Source organism: Thalia democratica, chromosome 5, assembly GCF_965202585.1.
Source record: "Thalia democratica chromosome 5, ktThaDemo2.hap1.1, whole genome shotgun sequence".
In the NCBI taxonomy this organism is placed as follows: Eukaryota; Metazoa; Chordata; class Thaliacea; order Salpida; family Salpidae; genus Thalia; species Thalia democratica.
In genome coordinates, this window is record NC_139169.1 from 60,261,803 (window position 1) to 60,286,769 (window position 24,967).

Genomic DNA, 24,967 nt, shown 5'->3' on the forward strand with positions numbered 1-24,967 from the left:
TTTAAATATGTTTACTCTAACAAAAGTTTACTTTAGATCTCAAAATTAATCAAATATAAATTTAGTAACTGATGAGTCCTAATAAGGACGAAACCGGTCTTAGTCTACCGAAAGCTTATGGTCTGACTATCGAAGTGGAATGATCACCCTTTCCTAAACTTGGGCTTGTCTCACGGCAAACGAAAGTCCAGGCTTCTGCTCTGCAGACTTTCGCCAGTGTTTTTGTTGAATTATATCCTTTTTTTTACGTATCAATAAATAAAAAGTTATTTAAACGTATAGTTATTATAAATGCTTTAAAATTGTTACAAATAAACAACAAACTCAAAATCTGTTAAAATAAATCTAATTAAATTTCTTTTTTAATTTACATAACTTGTTATGTAAAACTAACATTTATTTAATTTGTCACTTAATTAATACTTAAGCAGTTAATTTTGACAAATTAATGTTGTAACATTATAAAAAACGTTCGCTTGGGAAGTTCATATCTAAAAAACAAAATTTCTAGACAGTTTAGCTCAGAAAATAGTTTCTTATACATCATGCACATAAATACAATTTAGTTAACAAGGTTGGATCATACCAAATACGGTCATCAGACCAAGCTTTTGGTAGACTGAGACCGGTTTTGTCCTGATTAGGACTTATCAGTCGGTCACAACCAAAAAATTGCAGTTGAGCTTGTTTCAAACCATACGAAATTCTAGGTTTAGGCTCTGTAGATTTTTGCCGATGCTTTCATTGATCGTATTCAATACGAGCGTACAAGCTGTTTTGCCTAGTGGACAACGTATTAAAAATTAAACGTTGTACGGCAAAAGACAATGTTGACGTAACTGATCAATACCAGCAAACGGTTGGTTCATGTGAAAGCATCATAAACCGTTTGTAGATTGGTGACTGCAAGATTTCTGGTTGTGACTGACTGATGAGTACTAACAAAAAGAAACCGGTCTCAGTATATCTAAGGCTTGTGGTAGGTATGATTAACTATTTTGTTAAACTTGAGCTTGTTTCACGGCATACAAAAGTCTAGCCTTAGGCTCTGCAGAATTTCGCCGTTATTTTGTTGATCACATTGTAGTTAAGTTTTAATTTTTTTTGTTAATAGTGATTTTTCTATCAAATTACAAAAAAATATCAACTACATATAGTTTAAAAATATACTTTTACTTGTTCATTAAAATTTTTGTAAACATTTTTAGTTTGAAAACAATCAATACTTATAAATTTAAATTACAAGCCAAACTGTTTCTAGTTTATAAAAATGTTAAACATTATGATAATCAAAGCTATTGATGCCAAAGTTGTAGTTGAGTGTGAACACACCACCAGGCCTTGTGCAAAAAAAAAGAGTACCGAAAAACAATTACTTACAAGTGAAGCAAAACAGCCAAGAAGAAAATAGACCACTACTCTGGAAGCCTAAAAGTCAGCTCTAAATTCAAAATTACAAGCATGAGGTTTCTGGTGCTGTCAAAGCCAGTTGGAACAACGTTCATTTCTTCTCTCACTGAAGATGAAGAAATGGCTTCTAATTAATCGTTGAGATAGTATTACGATGACGTGACTTTGTTGGTCAGATCACTAAAATTTAAAAACTTAATTGATGACATTTTCGTTGAGAACATTGTCGACACCCTTATACTAAATTTTAAAAAAAGCTGCTCTACTGATCAACTTTAAGAAGAAGCTAAAAAGTTCATGAAGATGAGGTATAGTGCAAAAAACACTTCAGTATTTGAAATTCCTATCATTCTAGAGAAGACCTACACAAGAAAACATTAAACAGAGGTGATGACTTACCAAAAGACGCCGTCCATGCAGGCAATACTCGTATTGACGGAGCTGTTTTTGTTGCAAGACTTGATAACACTCCCGGTAAAGTTGATTTGGAACAGGGAAAAGTAAATAACAGTTATTTTCATGGATTTCCGGATGCACATTGGGTGAAATATTGCTAACCAACGGTGAATGTAATTGGGTGAAAACTAAAAAAGGTGACGCTCTTCCAAAAAACGCTGTTTACGCAGGTCTGGATTGGCAGGTCATTAAAGCGTGGGTCGGTAGATCGATGACCGGGGAGCCAGGAAGCATGAATTGCGATGCGAATTGTAAGATGAAGAGTTTGTGGTGTCACAATTGTGATATTTTTAACCATGGTTACGTGCTGACCATTTAATAAGGTTGTAACTCGCATGTCAACAAAAATGAAAGATGGTTTAAAAAATTTCTTTGCTTTTAAACAGTTGTTTTTTTACCTTCTGTATCATTTGATAAAACTTTAAATGCCTTGGTATCTTCATAGTTTTTCTTAATAAATTATTTTATGTTTTTAGAAAAAAATAAAAAAGTTTTAATTAAACCAATACCTACTTATTTGAACTTAATTTATACACTTAAACATGTTTTTTTAATGTTATACTCAGTTTTATCACATTTTAGTGCACTTTTATTACGATATTTTGGTTAAACAGTAACGTCTTTAAATCGACTTTGATAAAAAATACGATATTTAGATTATCTTGAAGACTTTGTAATGTAGTTGATAATATTTAAGGTTTCTGTATAATTACAACAAACTGTTATATTATGTATATATCTTAATAGCTTTACTAATCTGCTTATAATAATTCTTTTTTAAGATTAAAATATCATTCTTATAAATATATTTGAATTATCTTTAATTTGTTTCCTAAAAATTAAAAAAGCCGCTAAAGTAAAAAACAAACTTATAAACTTTATCTTACCGGTTTCTCATTTCTACTTACTCTTCTGAAAATAAATATTGTGCTTTACCTTTTTTTATTGAGCCTTTAGCTGTGTTAAAAGAACATATATTGAAAAATAAGTAGTAATTTTTTTCAAATTAAGTTAAATATTTTTATCCTTTTAGGAAATTGGGTATATAACATTCTGTTCTATTGCTTGATTATCGAGCGAAAACAAACCAAGTCAACCGAAACACGTTCCTGTTGAAATTTTTGTTTATTCCCGAAAGTAATTCGTTTATTTTACAATCGTATTTATATAAATCATAATTTACTCAAACACCACCGATTAGTAAAAAAAAACTTTTAAAAATAAAGGTTATAATTAATTTAACAGTTGCTGTCATATAGTCTAGCCAATACCAATAGTTTTTATTTCGTTCTACACATATTTAATCTTTGGAAGATGTAAGTTTTAACGTAATTAATAGTCAATTAAAATGTTTGAAATGAAAGCTAAGCATTAAAAAGCGATCTTAATAAAGTACTTAGCGTAGGTGGATTTAAAAAAGATATTTATCATACTACGCAAATCAAATCTACAAGTTTTATTCTACATTGAACTTTCTTATATAAAATGTTAACAAAAAATTTTATTCATAAAACCCATAAAAGTTTTTTAGTTAACTTTTTTTTAGTGCTTAAACTTTGACTAATAAACTAAAATAACAAAGACTAAACACTTAAGTTGTTAATACAAAACATTAGATTAAAAACTTATAAAAACTACAGTTTGTTTTTTTTTCATTATTTTAGTTAACTTTAAATGATTTTATTCTTTTTATTGATAAATAGTAGAATATATTTTCATTAGTTTAATTTTTCTTTAATTTGAATAAAATTCTGAAAATTATTTTTTAGTTATAAAACGTTAAGTTAAAGCAAGTAATTTTAGCCCGAACTTTATAAAAAAAAGATAGAAAATATATATACTTTACTGTTGTTTTTAAAACTTTACGTTTCATTATAAAGTATTCACTTTTTTTTTTTGCCATTTAAAATACTTCTAGTTTATATTGAATGGTTAGTGCAACTCGTTTTCTTTTTATGACGTCTTGTCCATTTCTAAAACCTTGTGTGTTGAGTAGGGTGCTTATTTTTACAGCTACTTTTGATTTTCATGCTGGAAAAAAAATATGTCGCAGAACCAATAAAAACACTTTGTACAAAATTTTATATAATTTAAATGATTTTCTAATAACCACCCAATGCAAAATGTATGGGATCCGAAAATTGCGACCTTGAACTTTTAAGCTCAAATTTTTTACATGTGGCTAATTGCTACATAAAAACACTGTGAACAATTCAAAATGATTTAAGGAAAGTTTTATAGTGGAATTTTTATTTTTAGAAAAAAAAAGAGAGTCTAAAAATAGTTACTAAAAGTGATAAAATTAAATAAAATCAAAAAGTTCTACCATAAAACTTTCTTTAAATCGTTTTAAATTGTTCAGAAAGTTTGTGTGACAACTAGCCACATGTAAAAAAAGTTTGAGCTTAAAATTCCAAGGTCAAAATTTTCGCATACAATACATTTTTTAGAAAATCAAAGTGTTTTATGATATTTCCAATTTTTTTTTCCAGCTGTAAAATCAAAAGTAGCTGTAAAAATAAGCACACTAGTGTTGAGTGTGTCAAACTAGTATAACTTATAGATTAAATAAAATTTGTCATGCACCTCATCTTAAATAAAAAGTGTTTAAATTAAAAATCAAACATAAAAGAACTTTAAACATTCATTTTCTAAAAAAAAACTTTAATTTTAATCAACTATCAAAAAACTTTAAATATATACTTTAAGTCATATTTTTAATAACATTGTTTAAAGATATTTTCAAAACTGAAAAATTTCTGAACTTTCTTCTCGACTGAAACTGTTTGGATAAATGAGCATCCGAATAAGTGAAGTCTGGATAAGTGAATTTGCAATGTACTTAGAAATTAAATCATTGTTCTTAATTGTGATGTCTGTTTTAATCTGAATTATCATAAAAGTTTTACTTCTTTTTTTATTTTTTCAGTCAATATAGAGAAAAATAAATTTAATTTAGCAGCAAACAGTATAAATTTTACACAAAATTTAATTAAATTTCATATTTTTGTTTAAACACGACAAGTGCCAATGAAAGTAGTGCATTCATAGCTAATGTAATTTATTTTTTATTTTATATAGTAGCTAGCAGGGGCGTAGCGTGGGGAGGGACGCTGGCGCATGCGTGCCACCCAAAAAAAAAAAGAAGTAAAAAAAAAAAGAAATATCTTTATCCTTTATTGTTTATTTTTTCTGCTTAATTTGCCCTTTTTCAACTATGTTTTTCTAGTATTCGAAAAATAAAACGAAATTTCGAATACAAATTAGTGACAAGTTAGGGAAATTACCCAGTATACTGATTCGGTGCGTAGTTGCAAATGCGCACCGATGTTGATGAAAAACTCCATAAGGAAAAATTTTATAACTTCATTAACTTCATAAGAATTTAGACTCAAACAGTACGCAACTAGTTAGTGCACCGCAGTAGTATAACCTTATGACAGATTTTTTTACAACGAAAAATGCTAACATTTTGTTAACAAACCATAAAACTAAACCTGTTTTATAGTTATAATGATTCAAGAATAAACAAATTGTAGTAAAAAAAGCAACAAACAACTGCTAATAAAATAAAAATAAATTGATAATAAGAATAAAAAATATTTACAACATAATTTAAAAGATAAACAACAAAAAACAGAACAAAAATAAAAAGATAAATTAAAACAAATAATAAACAAACAATTTATACTGTGATTACAGTTTTAGTCTCATTATACAAAAAGTATTGTTTAAATTATCTAAACTTAAAATTTTAATTAAAAGGAGTTTCTTTTTTTTTTAAGATATTAAACAAATCAAACTTTGTTATTCTATCAGCCATAAAATTTAAAAATTAATCAACTTTTGTAGCAAGTTGTTTTAAAATTTCTTTAGTCACATCATGAATAAATTTATAACAACTTGTAAAACAGAATTTTTACAATCAATTTTTAGTCTAAAAGACATAATTGATTAATTTTAAATTTAAATTTATTTAGTTTTAAATCAAATGTCAAATGGTATTTAAAAAATTTTTCTTTCTACCAACTGTTTTTAGTATTTAAAAAATGCTATTCCCTAAAAATCTTAAAATAACTGATTTTAAGATAAGTGAAAAGTTATATTTGTGTGAATTTTAAAAAGCATTGAAAAAGTTGACCTTAAAAAAATTATCTTTTAAACATTTTGTTTTGTATCAGAAACATTTGGTAAAATCTTTCCACACACTCAGGATAACTCAGGATTTTATGAAGTTTTGGAAAACTTTAGTATGACTCAGTAAAAATCAGGATAACTCAGAATGTTTTAAGTATTTATAAGCTCAGGCTGACTAAGGATAGATTTGTTTTTTTATAACTCAAGGTAGATTTAGTGGTTTTAAAAGGTTTGTTATAAATCCTAGTTTCTATTAGTTAAAAAAAAAAATTCTTTAAAATAATTTAAAATGCTTATGATGACACATGAAATTTTTAAACAAACTCAGGACAGTTATTTTGACTCAAAGAGTGGCAAGGCAATCCTGATATCTTCAAAGTTAATTGTTTTTTTTTCTAAAATATGTTTTATAATACAAAAGAAAAAGTAAACATTTGTTTTCATTAATTTTTAGATTATTATTTTTTTAAATATGCAAAGTAATATTGTATGGAATGTTGCAAGTCTAAAAATATGTCAGATAGGAAAATTATCTGAAGTTCAAAAGCTAGAATTGAAAAATAGCAGACCAACACCAGATATTACTATTACTCAAATCTGCAGTTCAAGTGGTATGAAATTTTTATTTTTTACTTCTTTTTCGTTTCAGATTTTATTCATTTGTCAAGATTTATTTTTACAGTTTTATATTGTAATATAAGTAAAAATGAAGAAGTAAAAAAAAAAAACTAGCTCTTTATATTTCTTCAACAAAAAATTTAAAACTTTCGATTTTAATATTGAAAATTTAACATTTTTATATAAAAGATAAAGATTGTATACTAAAAGCTGCAACGAACTAAAAATATGAGTCATTATGAGTTTAATACAATACTTTTTTGTTGATATAAAATAGATATTGAACATTATTTAGAAATTGCACAGAGAAAAATGTTTTGAGGTAATTGTTATACTTAGTTGACTATTTATTTGTAGTTTAAGGCCATAGGGGGGTAAGCTATTTTTTTAGAAGTTGATCTTATTTTAAAGATTTTGTATAAGCTTTAAGATGCTTTTTATTGTTTTAAAAAATTCGAATTATTTTTTGAGATATGACCAGTCAAAGTCGGGCTGCATAATAGGTTACCTATGGGAAGGGAAAACTAAAACAGCGAAAAAAGGCTAGTTTGTTTAAAATCTATCTCCTACTACATTTTTCAAGCAATCTTCTTCAAACTTTAACAGTTTAATCTTTATACAATAAAAAAAAAACTTTACCTGTGAATTTAAAAATTTGTATCAAAAATTTTTTTTTTTAATAAAATTTTTATTCATTTTAATTATCTAAATTCATAAGTAAGTTTTTTTCCTGTAATATAAGGAACATTTTCTAAAATTTGAAGAAGACTGCTCGAAAAATGAAGTAGGAGATAGATTTTTAGTATTTTTTTAAATTTCCAAGAAAATTGACCCCGAAAAATTTGCGGCCCAAAAGTTTTAATTTAGGGGATTTTTTGAGAAAAATAATTGCGCACCCCCTGATCAAAATACTACGCTACGCCACTGGTAGCTAGCTATATGTATATTTTTTCATTGGTAACAGTATTATTACAAAACAATAAACATTTTAAAGTTTACAACTTCAGCATTATGTTATTAACAAATACATTAAAACATCTTCAAACGAAAATAATATGAAGGTGTAGTAAGCAAAAGAGAAAAGGAAAAAAGGACTTTCTTATGTTTACTCATGTATGCTATAGTTATACTTTAACATTTAGTAACAAAATGTACAATGCATTCTAAACGTTGTCATTAGACTTATACGGAAATGTATAGAGAAAAAACAGGAAATTTAAAAATAGTATTTTACATTTTAGTTCAATTGCAGTTTGATAAAGAAACAAAATATTTTTTACACGACTTAATGAGTATATAGTATTTGTTTTAGAGTGGTCAATTTCATTCAAGCATGCAAACATCTGCTCATAAGCTGCATAAGTTTGAGGTTTCTAATTAGCTTTACGATGACAATGTGTAATGCTCGAACCGTTTTTCAATTATTAACTAGTATTTAAGTTTCTAATAAAAAAGCGAATTACTTACAAAACGTTGTTTATAATGATTAAAGTTAATTTAAAACGTTGACATACAGTATATATTGAAAGTTATATGTGTGTTTTTATAGTTAAAATATGTTGTGCTTAACTAACTTTTTATTTTTATTTTAAACTTAGAAGTCTAAAGAATAGTTTTTGTTATACCAAGATTATACCAAAATTAAAATGTGTTAATTAGAAATTATAACGAGCTAAGTTGATAACAAAAGCATGAATTATAAATGTAATTGCTAAATTGTAGTATTTTACTTGATTTTGGTTTTTTATTTCTTATTAATTGATGCTTCTTACTCAATTAAAGGTAAAACATGAAAAAAATTGCAAAAGGTACCCACGAGTAGTTAAAACTTGCTTATAAATAAGTTGTGCGTTTGTACAAAATAAGCTTATAAACAAACAAAAAGTAAAATTAAACTCAAATCAGTTATAAAGAAGTACTTAACAAAACGTTCTAGATTAAAATTTGTTTAACATTTTTAAAGCAGGTTATAAAAACTGTAAAATAACTAGTGAATTAAAAATTGCTATTTTTAAAGCTTAAATATATCAGAACTAATTATTTTAATGACCATAAATCTTATTAAAAAATTTAATCACAACTGAATTTAATCCATTTTCACAAAAAAATACTTATTTAATTTCATTTTAATTGATTTTCAGATTATTTTTTTTAACTTGTATAATTATTAGTGGAAAAGTTAACATTTATGTCGCATATTACTACATAAAAATTCTAGCAGTAAACTTCGAACAAATAAAAAGTTTGTTTGTTTAAAACTTAGTTCGCTTAAAAAAAGTTTAAATTTGAAAAAAACATAATTTTTACATAGTTTAGCTAAGGTAATACTATTTTTTTGACATTAGGCGCATGATTATATTATAATTATTTATTTAGTCTGTTAATATTGCTTTTTTTCGCAATTAGCTAAAGTTTAATTGTTAGATACATACTTTTTACAGTTGTAAAAGTTTAAGTTCTTTCAATTTAGGATTTTTTCATTTTCTTCAAGAGAATAGTTTTTATATATAAGAATCTATATTTTAGCTCTTCTTTACGAAAATATTTGGAGTTTACATGACTAAGATTTTATTTTTTTAAAGTATTTAGTTACCATTTAAGTACCATTTTTAATCGTGTAGATTTTTTAGTAAATTAACTTCGCATTTATTTTAGCTTGTTTAATTGGTTTTTAGTCTTTATTGAGAGTTTTTCTTTGTTTATAAAGCTCAAGTTTAAACTGTTAAAAACTGTTGTTTAAAAAAGACATAAAATTACTGTTGTTACACAATAAATAACTTTAAATCACAAAAATGTAAGAGAAAAACTTGTAATAAGTTTGTAAAGTTTGTTCTGGAATAAGCTACTGAGGGCTCAAAAATATTCCAAGTAAAAACAAATTTTGTTTATACGTTTTGTAAACAACTAACTTAATTTTCTAAATAGAAAACTTATGTAAGTAATTTTTTAATAAATCCAAATAAATGCCTTGTTTTTGTTAAACACTTTTATTGTATTTAAGAGAGTTTTAAACCAATTATTTTAAACAAAAATAAAAACTTAAGGATAAGTGTTTATTGAAAAGCATTTACTAATTATCATTAAACTGTTATAACTTTAGACAGTTTGTTATCATTTTTTAATATTTAAGCAAAAACTTTGCAACCAAGCTATTAATTTGAAAAAAAACGTAATTTGCCTAAAACTAGTTACAAGTTTGAAAAAGTCTAACCGATGGCTTTATTTCAGCATGCTAAAAATAAAGAAATTTTTAAAGCATGTCGCACAAGGGTTCGTACTAACTTTTTCGTTGTGTTGCCTTAGAACGTACTACTTTTTGGACGAGTACAACGTAAATAGCTTTCTCGACGAAATTCCGCCCCGCAACATTTCGATAGACGAGCTGAGCTGGAATCGATTCGCAAAAGCGATCAGAATTCCGACTATTTCGCATGACGCGGATGAAAAGTATGACGAGGCTAAGATAGAATTCGCTGAATTTATAAAGAAAGGTTGTTGTTGAACTTATAAAGTAATTATTTAAAATTGTGTATAATTTTTATTTCTACTAAAAATTCAAGGACAGTTGCATTAACGTAATTAACTGTTTTATCTAAATTGTATAACAAAAAATGCTCTTAGAGATTACTAAAGTTAAACTACCTAAATCAACGTTTCAATTAAAAAATGATAAAGCTTTAAGTATAATAATATAATTTACTATCAAAGCATTTCATTAACTTAATTATATCTGTATAAAGTTAACCCAAAAACTGTGAAAGTAAAATGATAATTTATTCAAAGCATTCAAAGTTAATTTAAAGTGCTGAGTTTAATAAATTTAACCTGTTGGTTCCAAAAAAGCTCCAAAATATTTTGATAGCTATTAAATAATTCTTTTTAGCAAAAATTCACTTTTACTTTTCACTACAGAGTACTCTGAGGTGTTCGAGGCCTCGTACATCGACCTGCAAACTGTTGAACGTCAGAGCGTCCTCATAACTGTACATGGTACCGACGCTCGGTCCACCCCCTACCTTTTAATGGGCCACACGGACGTCGTGCCCGTGGACCGCCACAAGTGGACCAGGCCGCCATTTGTGGCCGAAGAGGAAAACGGAAGTATTTACGGAAGGGGCACCATCGATTGCAAAGTGACAGTTATTGTGAGTTTTTTAACAAAATAAGATTCATTTTGTTTTAAAAATTTGGCTGGTCGTAGTTTAGCATAAAGTTTTGAAATTTTTTTTAGCTGGTATGCATTTGATAAACTAATGACTTAATTCAAACTCTACAGAATACAAAAGAAAATCTAACTGTTTCTAAAAACATTAAACTTTAAACTTAAATTTTTTTTTATTGAACACTTGAAAATAACATTCATAAAACTATCTTACAAACAATGTTAAATTTTTCGTTTGGATAGTACTTTGTATTAAACCTAATAAAAACTATTTTCATCATTTTTATTTAAAATATAATAAGACGTCTTAAATAAAACTAGAAGTACTTTATTTAAGGTATAATTATTTTATATTCAACTTTAATTGAACTTAAAGAATATATTCATAAGTAGTTTGCTTTTTTAGTACTTTTTTTAATTAAAAAATGGTTTTATTGAATAATATGTTGAACAATAAGCATTAGTTTAAAGGAATATTAGTTCGAATAAATCAATTTACAGATATTTTTAAAGACTTAATATCCGAACATTGTGTTTATTTATCATCATATTAGAACTTTTTTTATCTATTTAAAATAAAAAGTTTGCTACTCTAAAAATTCATTCTCAATACTGCGAGTTTGTACTTTTTTCTTAAAACTTTATGCGAATTACTTAAACTTGACGAACTTAATTTATTATATAAGGGTATCATGGAAAGTCTATTGGAAGTAGTACGAAGCAAAAACCAACCAAAAAAAATTTTTTTTGTTGCTTTCGGCCACGATGAAGAGGTTACTATGTTTCAAAACTATTTTTATATGTGACCATACTAAGTTTTTAATAATTTATTCTGTTTTTTTAGCATAATACTTTTATGTTTATCTAATTATTTTTCTAAAGATATAAAAATTGATAAAGGTTTATATACAAATTGGATAAACTTACAATTCTTATACTTTTGTATAAATGTGAGCATCTAAGAAATATAAATTACGAATGAAAATATGCAATAAAAAAGCTAAAAGTAGTTATTTATGTAAAAATAATATTTATAAATATTTTTGTCTAATTTTTAGTTTATAGATATTTTAAATTCAACTTACTGAAAAAGCTTTTAAGCTTTCACATAAAAATACGAGTTTTGTTCAAGTTATTGATAGTTTATTAGAAATCTTTATTGAAAAAAGGTTATAAACGTCAATGGTTGCCTCGTGTTTTTCAAAAATAAAATGTCCTATTTTATTACAATCTTTAAGATACAAATAAAACTCCAGGACAACTTAAGAAATAAAATATTCTTAAAAATTGTGTACGTATTTTAAATTTATAAAATTAAAGCTTAAATTTTAAATGTTACATGCTGTGACTGAGTAGATTTTATTAGAAAATATGACTAAATATGAAAACATGTCAGTTAACTAGATTTTTTGAAACTTATTTCACCAACAACTCAGGTAGGAGGCGACAGAGGGGCAAAAAACTTGGCGGGAGTTCTTCGTAAAAGGGGAGTAACCGAACTCGAGTACATAATCGACGAGGGAATGCCGATAGTTAAGAACATGATTCCGGGAATAAAAGAAAACATAGCCATGTCAGTATACAGCTAAATGTTAAATTTTGTTTGTTGAAAAATCTAACTTTCTGCTGCACATTCAAACAGCATAGGAGTTGCAGAAAAGGGGTTTATCAGCCTGAACATGTCAGTATACCAGAACCCAGGGCACTCTTCGATGCCTCCGAAGCAGTCCAGCATAGGAATTATGTCTAAGGCTGTTCAGAGGTTCTATTTGGTATTTTAATTTGACAATGAACACTTTTAATAGCTTTATTAGCTAAAAGATTATGTTGAATATCTATTTTTAAAGTATTCTTTAATTGTAATTCTTTAATAATGATAAAAAAATATATTTTCAAACTAAAGTTCTTAAAGTAAAATACATAAATTTAATTTAGTGTTAAAAATTTACAGGTTAGAGGAAAGTCCTATGCCATCGAAGTTAGATGAAATTACTCAAAGTATGTTTGAAACTGTCGGTAGAAAAATGAAGTTTCCACTAAATGTTATTTTTACAAACATTTGGCTGTTTCGAGTAAGGACTTTTGGTAGATATGCATTTTTAGTACAGCTACTTTGACTTGATTAATGAATTATTAAAACTTTTATTGAAAAAATTAAGTACATTTTATCAGTAACCATTCGCATTTGCACTCTTTTAGCTTCGCATAAAAAAAAAACGTTTATCAAATTTTTTTGCTACTTTTGCGGCTAACTTTTAATTTATGCAATTATTTCGTTAGTTTGTATTTTATTTGCGTGTCTTTTCCTTACAGCCGCTAATCCTACTGATCCTGCAAATGAAGCAGACAACGGTCTCATTGATCCGGACCACAACGGCAGTCACCATGATAAAAGGCGGCACCAAGACCAACGTGCTGCCCTCCCACGCCTGGTCCGTCGTCAACTTCAGGATCCACCCTCTGAGCACGACTGATCAGGTTTGTTTTAAAAATTATTTTATCTTTTTTGTTTTTTTTATTGTTCAATGCTAGATCTAAGCATCAAAGCCCAAGGGCGATTTGAGCTGAAGCACGGAAAGTGTTATTTTTAACTCAGTCTAAAATAGTTTTGTGTTTTAAAAAAGTCTAACAAACTTAAATCATGTTTAAACGTGAAAACTATTTTTCATCCGAAAGTTTTGCACAACAACAGCAATTTTAGGTAATTGAATCGGTGAGGCGCATCATAAATGATGATAGGGTTCAGATAGACGTATACGACAAGATGTACCACTTCAACCCGAGCCCCATATCGCCCCACAACGAACACAGGGACTCTCCCTACCACCTCGTGAAGTCGTCCTACTTTCACGTGTACGACTGTGACGACACAATAGTCGCCCCAGGTTTGTTGTTTTGTTTGAAATTTATAAAAATAAAAAAGCGCAAAGTTAAAATGATAATGTTGATAATCTTCATAAAGGATCAATATTTTAAATATCTATTAAAGTCAGTCAAAAAAATACCAAATAATAAATAGTTTTAAAGGTTATGTACTTAAATGAATACACGACTATTCAATTTCTAAGAAAGTAAATTCTTGAAAAAAGATTTAAAGGACATATCTCAAAAAGTACTACATATTTTGCAATAATAAGGAAGAGTAATTGTATGTCTAATTAGTACCTACATACACTTTTTTTTCTGCAAAAATATAACTATTTTTTGAGATATAGGTAAAATTAGTATTAAAACAGAGCAGTTTTATTATTCCTCTTAAAAGTATTTTTTCTGTTTTTTACTCTCATTACCTTATTAATTAAATTTTACTTTTTATATTTGTATAATTTTTTTGAGTGGTGGTCCTTCAACCTTAAAAAGCAATTTTTACTGTAACTAAAATACTTTAAACACTTTTTAAAGAACTTGAACTGTCGGAATTTAAATTCTCTATATTTGAATTGTTATGTTGTCAATTAAGATAGTGATGATGTTGATAAACTTCATAAAAAGAGCAATTATCAAAATACTTGTAATATACAGTCTAAAAACAAATAAGTAATAGTTCCAAAGCTATTATATGTAGATGGATTATGTCTCTGATCTAATAAAGTAATATTCCTATATGAATATACGTTGCAAACTAAGCAAACTAATTTGAATAAGTTTAACAAATAATACTTCATACTTAAAACTTAATAAGTTCTTAATCATAAAAAACTGAGTATTCTAAAATATAAAAGTTGATGAATAACAGTGTTGTATAACTTATTTTTGTTTTATCTTTTAAATTTTATAAAACATCTTTGTATCAATTTTAGAAAAAGTAAAATAAAGAACAATTTAAAATAACAATTTTTGTTTATATAAATACAAAATATATATTTTAAAGAAACTTTTGCGACTTTATTTGATTTTGTTGGCTTAACTTGCATTTTCAAACTATTAATAGCTGTTGTTTCATAACTTCTTACGACTTAACTTATTTTAGTTTTTAAACTAGTCTTTTTAACAAACAATTTTTGTAGGAATGAAACGATAAGGCTACAAAAAACTTTGCAGGTTGCTTTTTAAAGCGAATACATTTATTAATAAAGATTATAACAAAGCCATAATATACACAATAAACTTCTAGGTACAATGGTAGCAAATACTGACACAAAGCATTACCTCGATTTTACGAATCATGTATTCAGAATTTATCCTATCGTACTAACTTCTGAGGACGTAAAAGGGTGAGACACAAAAAATTTATTTTACACATTAATAAGCTTATTCATTAATTAACTCGTATTCTGCTAACACTTTACACTTTAAGTAAAATAGTTATAATGTTTGTAAATTCAAACAGGATTCACGGACACGATGAAAATATTTCAAAGACAAATTTTCAAAACACCGTTAAGTTTTACCATGCTCTAATAAGAAACAGCGACTTGGTGGACTTTGACCAGCGGCCAGCTGACTGGAGCTTAAAGAAAGAGCTGTGACATGAACAAGTTTTCAATAGGATTTTATAATAGCCAATTTTTGTACTTTATACTTTTGATAATAACATTTTATACTATTGTACGACCGTTTTAAATTGTGTAAACTATAGTTTAAAGTTAGTTGAAAAATTTTGTTATATTAAACAACTTAGAGTAGTTGTTTGTTTTTAATATGTTAGTTTAATTATTTCTAGTGATATATTTGTTAGAAGAAAACTTTACATTAGTGTTAATTACCATATAAGTTTAAATTTGTACATCATAGAAATATTTTTTTAATAATTTTAAATTTTTATTTATCGTGTTAAGAATGTAACTTAAACTACCATAGTTTTGACTTCTTTTTTTTTTTTTGATCATTGTGAAAAAAGTTGTCCCAGCTTGCAATTTTTACTATAACTTAATAATTTTTAACTTTGTGTTGATTAATAGATTACAACCATTTTTTAAGTATTCAAAAAAAACATTTCGACATTTGTTTTATAAAAGCTTGCAATTATACAATGGACTTATTTTTTTAAAAAAAGATATGTTCGTTTAAAAACGATTAAACTAGGAATAATAAAAAAAATAATTACAAGTTTAGTTATACTACTCGTTTAAACTTTTAAATTTTTACTCTAAGATCAAAACATAAACTCTAAAATATGTTTATTTTACTAAGCATTTTACTTTTTAATTTCTTAATTCTAAATCTAAAATTCATAAAAAAGTAGTTCTTTGTAACTAATACTACAAGCTAGATTTGAAAATAATAGTGTCAATTAGAATGTAGTTATTAGTTTTCATTAAAACTTTTAGTAATGTTCTGTTTATTTGAATATCATGACTGTAATTATAAAAAGTTAACAGATAGTATATTTACATAGCTCTTAAATCAAATTTTATTAAATAGAACATATCTAAAACTTTTATTTAAAATTAGGACAAAAATTAGTTATCAAACTAATTAAAAAAAGTTTCATGTTATTGTATTTTTTTTTGTACCAATTTTAATGAAGCACTTTTAAAGATTTAATTTTAAGGTTATTAAAAAGGACTAAATGTATTTTGATTAAAAATCATTTATTCATTACTGATGTTTAAAACTGACATTACTTATAGCCCCAATTATATAAATGCAGCAGTTTTTGTTTAAGAATTTCACATAGTTTTCAATTCGAAAATTTAGCTAAAATATACAAACGAATTTTTTCTTAAGTTAATGTATAATAAAGAAGCAACTTTTTAAGAGTTTTCAAAAAAAAAAAAACTTTTTTGGCCTATCAAAATGTTATTTCTTAAATTCTGATCAAGAAATTGTTTACTCTTACTACTTTAAAGTAAATGATATATATAACCCTCCGTTTCTTTAAGTAATTTTATTTAAAATTTTAACTACCCCTTGTTTTTAACATCTATAAAATATTAAAACTTCACGTTTAAATTGTTGAATATAGTTTTTAGCTTATCGTACGCGCGGAGTTCTCACGCTGTGTTACTAAAAAAAACAGTTAAAAAAAGCTGTACTATGATAATAACAGATGAAAATTTGTAGAACTGTGTTACAAGTCTTTTGAAAAAATATCTAGTTACTTGACTAAACTGTTCGATAAAAACGTATTCATTAATGTTATTAAAAAAGAGGTCTGCAAAGCAAAATCTACGGCCTGCGATGTACTTCTAAGTTTAAACCTACTTTAAAATTAAGTTATGAAAAATTTTATTGCAAAAATATACTAAGTCTTCTTAATACTTGTGCTTTATTTTTGCTTATTTTATCACATTTTTTGTTTCAAATTACATTTTTTATTGATTACTACACACATATAGTTTAAATAACTGCGGTCCGCAAGAAGCCTTTTCTAGGAAAGAAGGCCCGTTACTTGTAAAAGGCTGCCGACCCCTGCGATAATGTTTTTACAACCTTACTTATTATTAGTACAACTGCACTATAAGTTTGATAATGTATGAAGTGACCAAAACTTAGTGTTAGTAATTTTTAGAACAAAATATGCCGCTTTTAAAAATCAGAACATGATATATTTTGTGATTAAAACAAATAAAAACTATCAAAATATTTTTTTAAACCAAACAAAGATCTATCTTACGCTACTTTTACACTCAAATAGTAAACAAATAAAAATATAAATAAAAAACATACTAATTTTCATATGAAAATAAATTTATTTGTGTTTGATAAGTGTACAGCATTAGTTTTATTTATATTTTTAGTTGATTAACTTATAAAATATTTGGCTCCAAATTTTCTAAAGAAAATTCATAACAATTTAGTTTAATACGTCCTTTTAATTACTTATTGAGTAAACTTTAGTAGTTTTTTTGATTTAAAGCAGACTAATTTACCCTATAAAACTTTAGTACTTTGGAAAACTGTAATAATTCGGCTTGTTATTCAGAAAATTTTAATATAAATCTTTAATAGTTCGACTTGTACATATACAGATAAAAACTCTTAAAAGTTTTACTATGAATAAAAAATTGTATAAAAAATCTTTCCTACATAAAACTACATTGTGCTTAGAAATTAAAAAAAAAACACTTTTATAGCATTTTTTTAATAAAGCTTTATGATAAAGCTGCATTTTCTTAGAATTATTTTTTATGGAGTTGGTGTACTCTACATACGTTCTAAAATTTTTTATCTTTTGTATAAACATTTTTTTAACATTTTAATCAGAGAGAAAATAAGTTTCAAGTTTTTCAAAGTATTTGTTTATACATTAAATAAACATTTTATTATTACTATCAAGCATGCGCCGATCTTAAACTTAAAATAAAAGCAAATTATGAATAAAAAGCTTTTTTTTATTAATTTTAGTACTGTATTGTCAAAACTTCAAGTATAAATATTATTGAGACTTAACGGATAAAATTATAGGTAAATAATGATTAATATGACTTAATTAAAACAATTGAAATCGTAAAAATTTTAAATTACCCACAAGTATAAGTAATTTACTTTTATAAATTTAACTATTATTACCTTCATTTTTAGTTTTTGGTATACTTTCAATTTTTTCGTGTGCATTTAAAAAAATTTGATGTAAAATATGATTTATTTTAAAGTAAATACTTAAGTTAAGATTTTTTATTGGAAGATTGACATTAGAATAATAATGCATGTGATTCACTTTATAATTTTTAACAACTTAATTTATGAATTGACTTCCTTTTAAAGTATCTATCTATAAAACTAAATATAAGTCGAATAAAGAAACACAATTAATCTAAATCAATTACTGTAATCTGTATCTATATTAATCGGTTCAGGTTTATCGTGTACAAATCTTTTTTTTAAAGCATTTGTTTATTGTTTGTATTTCATATTTGATTTAATTCAAGATTAGTAATTATTAGTATTGATTAAGTTATAACAAAATAATGATTAATATAATTATATTGAATAATAAGTTATAGCTCATTTAACTATAACATGAAAAAATACTTTGTTTGCTCTACATTTCTTAAATACATAGTTCTAATAATAGTAACTGAAATATTAATTGTAATTATTTTAACAATACTCGTGAATAGAATAATTCTTATTATAATTATATTCGAGAAATGTTCTAACTTTTATTATCCTTACCGTTGTTTGATAAAAAGTTGGTTAGATAAAAACAAAACTAGTAGTAATATACTTTTAAAAATGATAAAAAAAACTAAAATTTTATGAGTTATAAGGCAAGTGTTTTATCATAAATTGTTACAAATGTTGCAAAATTTAGTTAAAAAAACACTTTGCCTGAGTTGTTTTGAATAAGAAACATTATTATATAATTTGATGCTAAAACTTTATAAGAAGAAAAATTGTATAAACAACGTTATTGCTGCGTATAATAACAATCTTGTGCTATAACATTGTTTAAAACATAAAATGTTAGTATAGTTGCTTGAATGTATTTTCAAACACCAAAATTTTAGTATAAATAAAAAAATTATCGACAGTCGACAACTGATGTAGTAGAAAATAATCTAATAAATCTTAGTTTTGCAAAAATTATTAATAAAATATTTTTCGTTTAACACAGTTTTTATTCCTAAAGTAAGTTTAGTTAACTTTTATTTCAAGTATAACTTTTAAAATATATGCAGCTTAAACTATACATAACGTTTATAATTTATATTTTTATCACTGTTTGAAATAAAAGCTAAACTTTTGGTAAATAAAAATGTTTAAAAGTACCATCATTTTAATAAAGTATTTTTTTATAGTTATATAAATAGGACAATTTATTTTAAACAAAAGTTATATTATCGATTTGATAGCTTTAAATAAAAGAAAACAGTTAAGGTTAGTTTAAAATAGTATAAACAGTTGAAAATAAAAAAAAATAAAAAAGTAGAAAAACCTCATTAAAGTGTTAATTGCAATACACTGTTATAAGCCATCTAGCGGTCATGGAAGGTTATTATGACGTAGATTCCACGTGATGAGACGTCATGGCGTGATTGCATGAAACGGAAACAACGCAATAGAATATACGGTTACAAAAAGTAAAAATTAATTTGCTATAGGAAAAAAGAATGGCATTAGTTTGTTAATTAAGTTGCTTCAGAATGACACGTACTTTAAATAAAATTAGTTTAACATTTATCCTTTTTTTAATGTAAATTTATTTTATTGGTGTATTAAGAATATTTATATATTTTTTTTCATTCAGTCATTTTTATTAAAAAATTGAAATTGAATCAAAATTAGTACATTAATTGAAGTAGTGTTCCTAAGCTTAGTAAGACATAGCTAAAAAAAAAGATTTTGCAGTAAAATTTAACTTTAAAATTAATTGAAAGATGTATTTTTTTTGTTTAGTCTAAACAAGACATTTCGCGGGAAAAGTGCATTTGTTGTTTAAACATATTGAAAAAGACTCTTTATATTTTTTTAACTGAAAATTATTTCTTTGTTACTGAGTTGATCAGCCTATTTTCTCAGTTATTTTCTCTAATTGTAAAATCAAACTACAGTGTAACTGGATATTGTGTTAATGTATAACAAACAAGTGTTGGAATTTAGTTAGTTTGTTTTGTTTTAATTGTAGCACATATCATTATACAACTGAACGTGTTTAAAAAAATGAAATGTATTAATGTATACTGCTGCACTTGTATTACAATTTTTCATAGTTTTTTTTTGATTTTGACAGATAAAGTCTAATTTTCTATTTTAGTCAATTTTTTTTATATGTTCAATGCAAAGTTTATTGTAAAAATATTTTATGAAAAAGAGATAGGTTAAAGTTTGTGATCATTAGTAACATGTTTTTTTATCTTATTACTTTTGAAAATTAATCTAACAAGAAAGTTTAAAACGTAAAAAATACAGCCATAGTATAAAAAAATTTATCCGTTGTTTTTCCTTAAAGCTAAAAAATGCTATACTAGTGCAATTAGTGCTAAAAATAATTTTTTTAATGAAATAGAAGGATAAAAAATCAATTAACTGAAATAAAAAAATTATAATTTTTGTAAAAAGAAAAGAAAAGAAAAGCAAGACTGAACAGAACAAATGAAATAAAAGCTTTGTAAAAAATCATTTAGCAATAGAACTTGAATATTTATGGTTTTTACCATGCTTTTTTAAACTTAACTTAGCTTAACAAAAATACATTTAGTTTGATCGAAAAAATTAATATGTACCAATTTTTAATTAACTTTAGTATAAGCTAGACATTTTTATTTCAAATAAAATTTTCCAGCAAAATAGCATTATCATATAAGTCAACAAGCCTTTAAAAAAGATTTTTTATCTTTTTTATAATTATTTAATTAAAAAATCTAATTACATAATTACTTATATTTACTTTGTTATTATAGCAAATTAGTTAAAAATCTGTAATCTAAACATGTAAAACTTCTAACTCTTTACAATTACTTAATTAGTAATCATTAAACTTTTTATCAGTATTAATTAAATTTTACTTCATTTTCGTCAGTTTCGTTTTAACTAGTCTAGCTTTAAACAGTCTCATTCTGTAACACTTTTGTTAACTTTTGCAACAGCATCATATGAACTTTTAAAACATGAAAGACTACAAACTTTCACTTATGGGATCAGGGGGTGTCGGTAAAAGCTCGATGGTCAAAATGTTTACAACAGAAACCTTTGATGAAGTGTTAGTTTTTAGTTATGGTTCATTTCGTTTAAATAAACTTTTAAATACGAAATAAGTAAATAAAAAGTTTATTAAATTTTTTTAAATAGTAGTTTTTGTTAAACAGCTAATGTAAAAATAAAATAAAAAATCACTAACCGATATTTTAAGTAGCTTAAATATTTTTTTTTTGATTGTAATAAAATTGTACTCAGTTTGTGTTAAGTAGTTGTTGTAAGTTTAAAGTTTATTTTATGTTATTTTATTGCTCGAATGAAAGTTTTCAGATATCTTTGTAAAAAATTAATTGTTTTTAGTTTGATTACTTAGCGATTGGATTAATATTTTTTGCTAAAATCGACAAAAAAAAAACAAATATTGTACATAATTTTGTTGAAACTGTTAAAAAGTCTTAAACTTAACAAATGATCGTTTGTATTTATGTTTTTTGTTTTGTTTTTGTCGGTCATGTAAAGTATTCAGTTACCTTATGATAAAGCACTTTTATTTTTTAATACTTTAACCTAGTTGTTACCAATCTATACAAGTGTAAACTAAATTTAGTTTTTACAAACTTTTTTTTTGCCAGTTTCGACATATTTATGTTTAACTATACATAGTACATTAGTCATTTTCCTTTGTTATAAGTAAAGCAGTGTCAAAAACTAAAAATAAAATTTATTATAACAAACATTGTGTTATCATTAAACTAACAAAAAAAAGTTAACCGTTTATATAAAAAATATGCACAATTTAAAACATTAGTAATAAATCAAAACTCAACAACTAGTTAAAAGTTTTTATTGAGTAGCTTTAACTAATTTTTAATTCAAAATAGGGCTGTACTTTTAAATCAATAATTAAGCTTAATAAAATATAAAATTTGTTTAAATCTGTTTGAATTGAATTTCAAATCTTGGTGTACCTCCAATAGTACTTATTATAAAATACTAATTGTTGTTGTTTGCAAGTTAATAAAATTAGTAGAAACATATAATACTTTTCTAAAACAGAGTTTAAAACAGTCTACTGTTGTTTAGCTACGAATCAGCAACCGAGTAAATTTACAAAAACAAGTTTTAAAACATCACTGATCCTTCTGTTACAAAAAACTACTTGCTTAATAACTCAAATAAACTAGATCAATTGAATTAACAAAAAAACTTAAAAGACAATTTTTATGATACAAAAACTACAGGCTGATTAACATCAATCAAAAATAAATAAATAACAAAAGCTCACACAAAATCAAAAGTAAGACCACAAATTGTTTTGCTGTAAAAACAACATGAATTTTGTTGTTTTCTACTTACAATAGCATGAACAGAAACTTGAAACAACATGAACTTTATTGAACTTTCCGCCGCAGGTACGAGCCGACCATCGAGGAGATCCACAAGAAGACGATAGCCAGGGAGGACGGCACGAAAGTGGACATCGAGATCGCCGACACGGCGGGCATGGACCAGTTCGAGTGCGGGGCGCTGAGGGAGCTGTACATAAGGAACAGCGACGGGTTCATACTGGTGTACAGCATTGTGGACGCCACCACCTTCGAGGACGTCAAGATCATCAGGGAGCAGATCGTGCAGCACAAGTGCGCGTGAGTGTTGATTGTAATTTGTAATAAAACTTTTGGTTATGAAAATATTTTCCTTTATTTGTTTTTGGTGAAAAAAAAAGCGTAAGTTTGGTATGAAAGTTTTTGTGCAGCATGAGTGCGAATTAACTGCTTATTTTTGGTATGTTTACTATCATGTTCACTTATGAAAATTTTTACTGTTTTTTTTTCTATCGAAATTAAAAATGTGTTATTTTTGTATTGTTTTTTTGATGCGAAGATAATAATGGAACAGTTAGTTTAGTACAAATGCTTCAGTTTGAAATTCAATAATAGTTTATTTATTATAAGAAACTAATATTTGTTAGAGCTTTATTTTTAAATGTTTACAAAGAGAAAAATTTAATGAATATACTCAAAGAAGTGTTTTCTATTTCTTGGCTTTTTGATAATTTTTTATAGCATTGTATAAACAGGCTAAAGTATATAAAAATTGGCTATAAGTTTAAGTTTGTCGTAACTAAATTTTCAATGATAAATAAAAGCTCACATTAAATATCTTTCAGAGTTTTATTATATTAACAAAATGTTCAGTAAAAGTACAAATCAAAATACACGAGTATAAACAGTTTCTTTAAAAAAATTTAAAAATCATGGGTCTCAAAATGTTTTTATCGTTTTAAAATACATTTAAATACTTACTAGTAAGGTTTGAAATAAAATTTAAAAAGTATAAAAAGTGTCAGAAAGTTCGTTAAAGTTTTATATTTCAAAAAATTATTAATTGTTTTTCTGTATTACTTAAGAAAAGTTGTGGCTCTGAACTAAAACTTCTTATGTCATCATTGCTTTAATATTGATTAGCTCGTAGAACAATTGACTTTGATGAGCTCATAAACGACTGTTTATTACTCAACTCAAAAACACTTAAAGTATGAATCGCGCTTGTTGAGCTAAACTGATAGCGATTGAATTCTAAATACGCTTGTAATGTTTACATTTACTCTTTCTTACTTCAAATAACATTTAATGTCATTTAATTGCTAATTAGTACGCGGTGATTAACGGTACAGAAATTGACTTAAAATATTTTTTTTTGCTGCTTAAGACAAATTCTAATCGCATTTTTTTCATGGTAGACTTTAAATTATTAACTGACTACAAAAGCATTAGCAGTGCAGAGAGCAAGTTCCTATTTTGCCGGTGAGCAACAAAAGCTATATTACATATTTTTGTTTCAAATTTTCAAAATCTTGCAAACTCAAAGTTTTAATATATTTCTCAACAAGGAGCAAGTCCCTGTTAAAAAAATTTAAATTATTAATTGACTTCAAAACAAAAGAAATGCAGTTCCTATCTTGCCGTTGAGTAACAAAAGCTATTTGTTTTAACTTTTAACCTGCTCTAAGTACGTTTCGACTTCGCTCTTACAAAACTTTTGTTTCAAATTTTTAAAATTTTGCTAAACTTGAGTTTTAACATTCTTCTCAACAGGGAGCAAGTCCCGATCGTTCTGGTGGGCAACAAGCGCGACCTGGAGGAGGAGCGGGAGGTTACGAGGGCGGAGGCGGAGGAAGTGGTGAAGAAGTGGCCCTCGTGCGTCCTCATGGAAACGGTTGCCAGGGAGAAGGGGGAAATCCGGGAGGTGTTCGAAGCTTGCTTGACGGTGGTGGACAAGTTGACGGAGAGGAAGAAGGAGAACATGAAGAAACTGAAGAAGGAGGCGGCGGAGAAGAAGAAGAAGGGAAGATGCAATGTCATGTGATATAGATGAAGGGGATTTAAAAAATAGTTTTTTGATCGCTTTAGGAAACTCCATAAACTTGAAAAAAAAGTCATTTGTTTGCTGAGAAAGAAGTTTAAAATGATCAATTTTTTTTAAATTTTAATACATAAAACTTTTTTATTTTTAAATACTCACAAATTAGTATTTTAATAAACATAATACTTTAAGAATTTTTATCATTTAAATTTAGGATTGTTTTTGGAGATTTCATGGTTTTGTAAAAAAATGACAGTTTGTCTGTATCGATTTGTAGTACATATGTAAGAAATT

The 24,967-nt window shown here is 25.9% G+C and overlaps 2 protein-coding genes across 2 annotated transcripts; both read left to right on the forward strand.

The window, feature by feature from the left end:
* The first annotated feature begins 1,713 nt into the window (after positions 1-1,713).
* Positions 1,714-15,280, forward strand: LOC145836695 (N-fatty-acyl-amino acid synthase/hydrolase PM20D1-like). The gene is made up of 12 exons (XM_082944477.1): positions 1,714-1,718; positions 1,766-1,910; positions 9,878-10,112; positions 10,534-10,766; positions 11,470-11,556; positions 12,220-12,356; positions 12,426-12,545; positions 12,735-12,855; positions 13,097-13,261; positions 13,485-13,668; positions 14,898-14,997; positions 15,114-15,280. Exons 1-12 carry the CDS (start codon positions 1,714-1,716, stop codon positions 15,250-15,252), a joined length of 1,671 nt encoding a protein of 556 aa, XP_082800603.1. The 3' UTR covers positions 15,253-15,280.
* A 5,976-nt stretch (positions 15,281-21,256) lies between these two features.
* Positions 21,257-24,967, forward strand: LOC145835979 (ras-related protein Rap-2a-like). The gene is made up of 3 exons (XM_082943752.1): positions 21,257-21,371; positions 22,720-22,953; positions 24,406-24,967. The coding sequence occupies exons 1-3, from the start codon at positions 21,280-21,282 to the stop codon at positions 24,674-24,676; spliced, it is 597 nt and encodes a 198-aa protein (XP_082799878.1). The 5' UTR covers positions 21,257-21,279; the 3' UTR covers positions 24,677-24,967.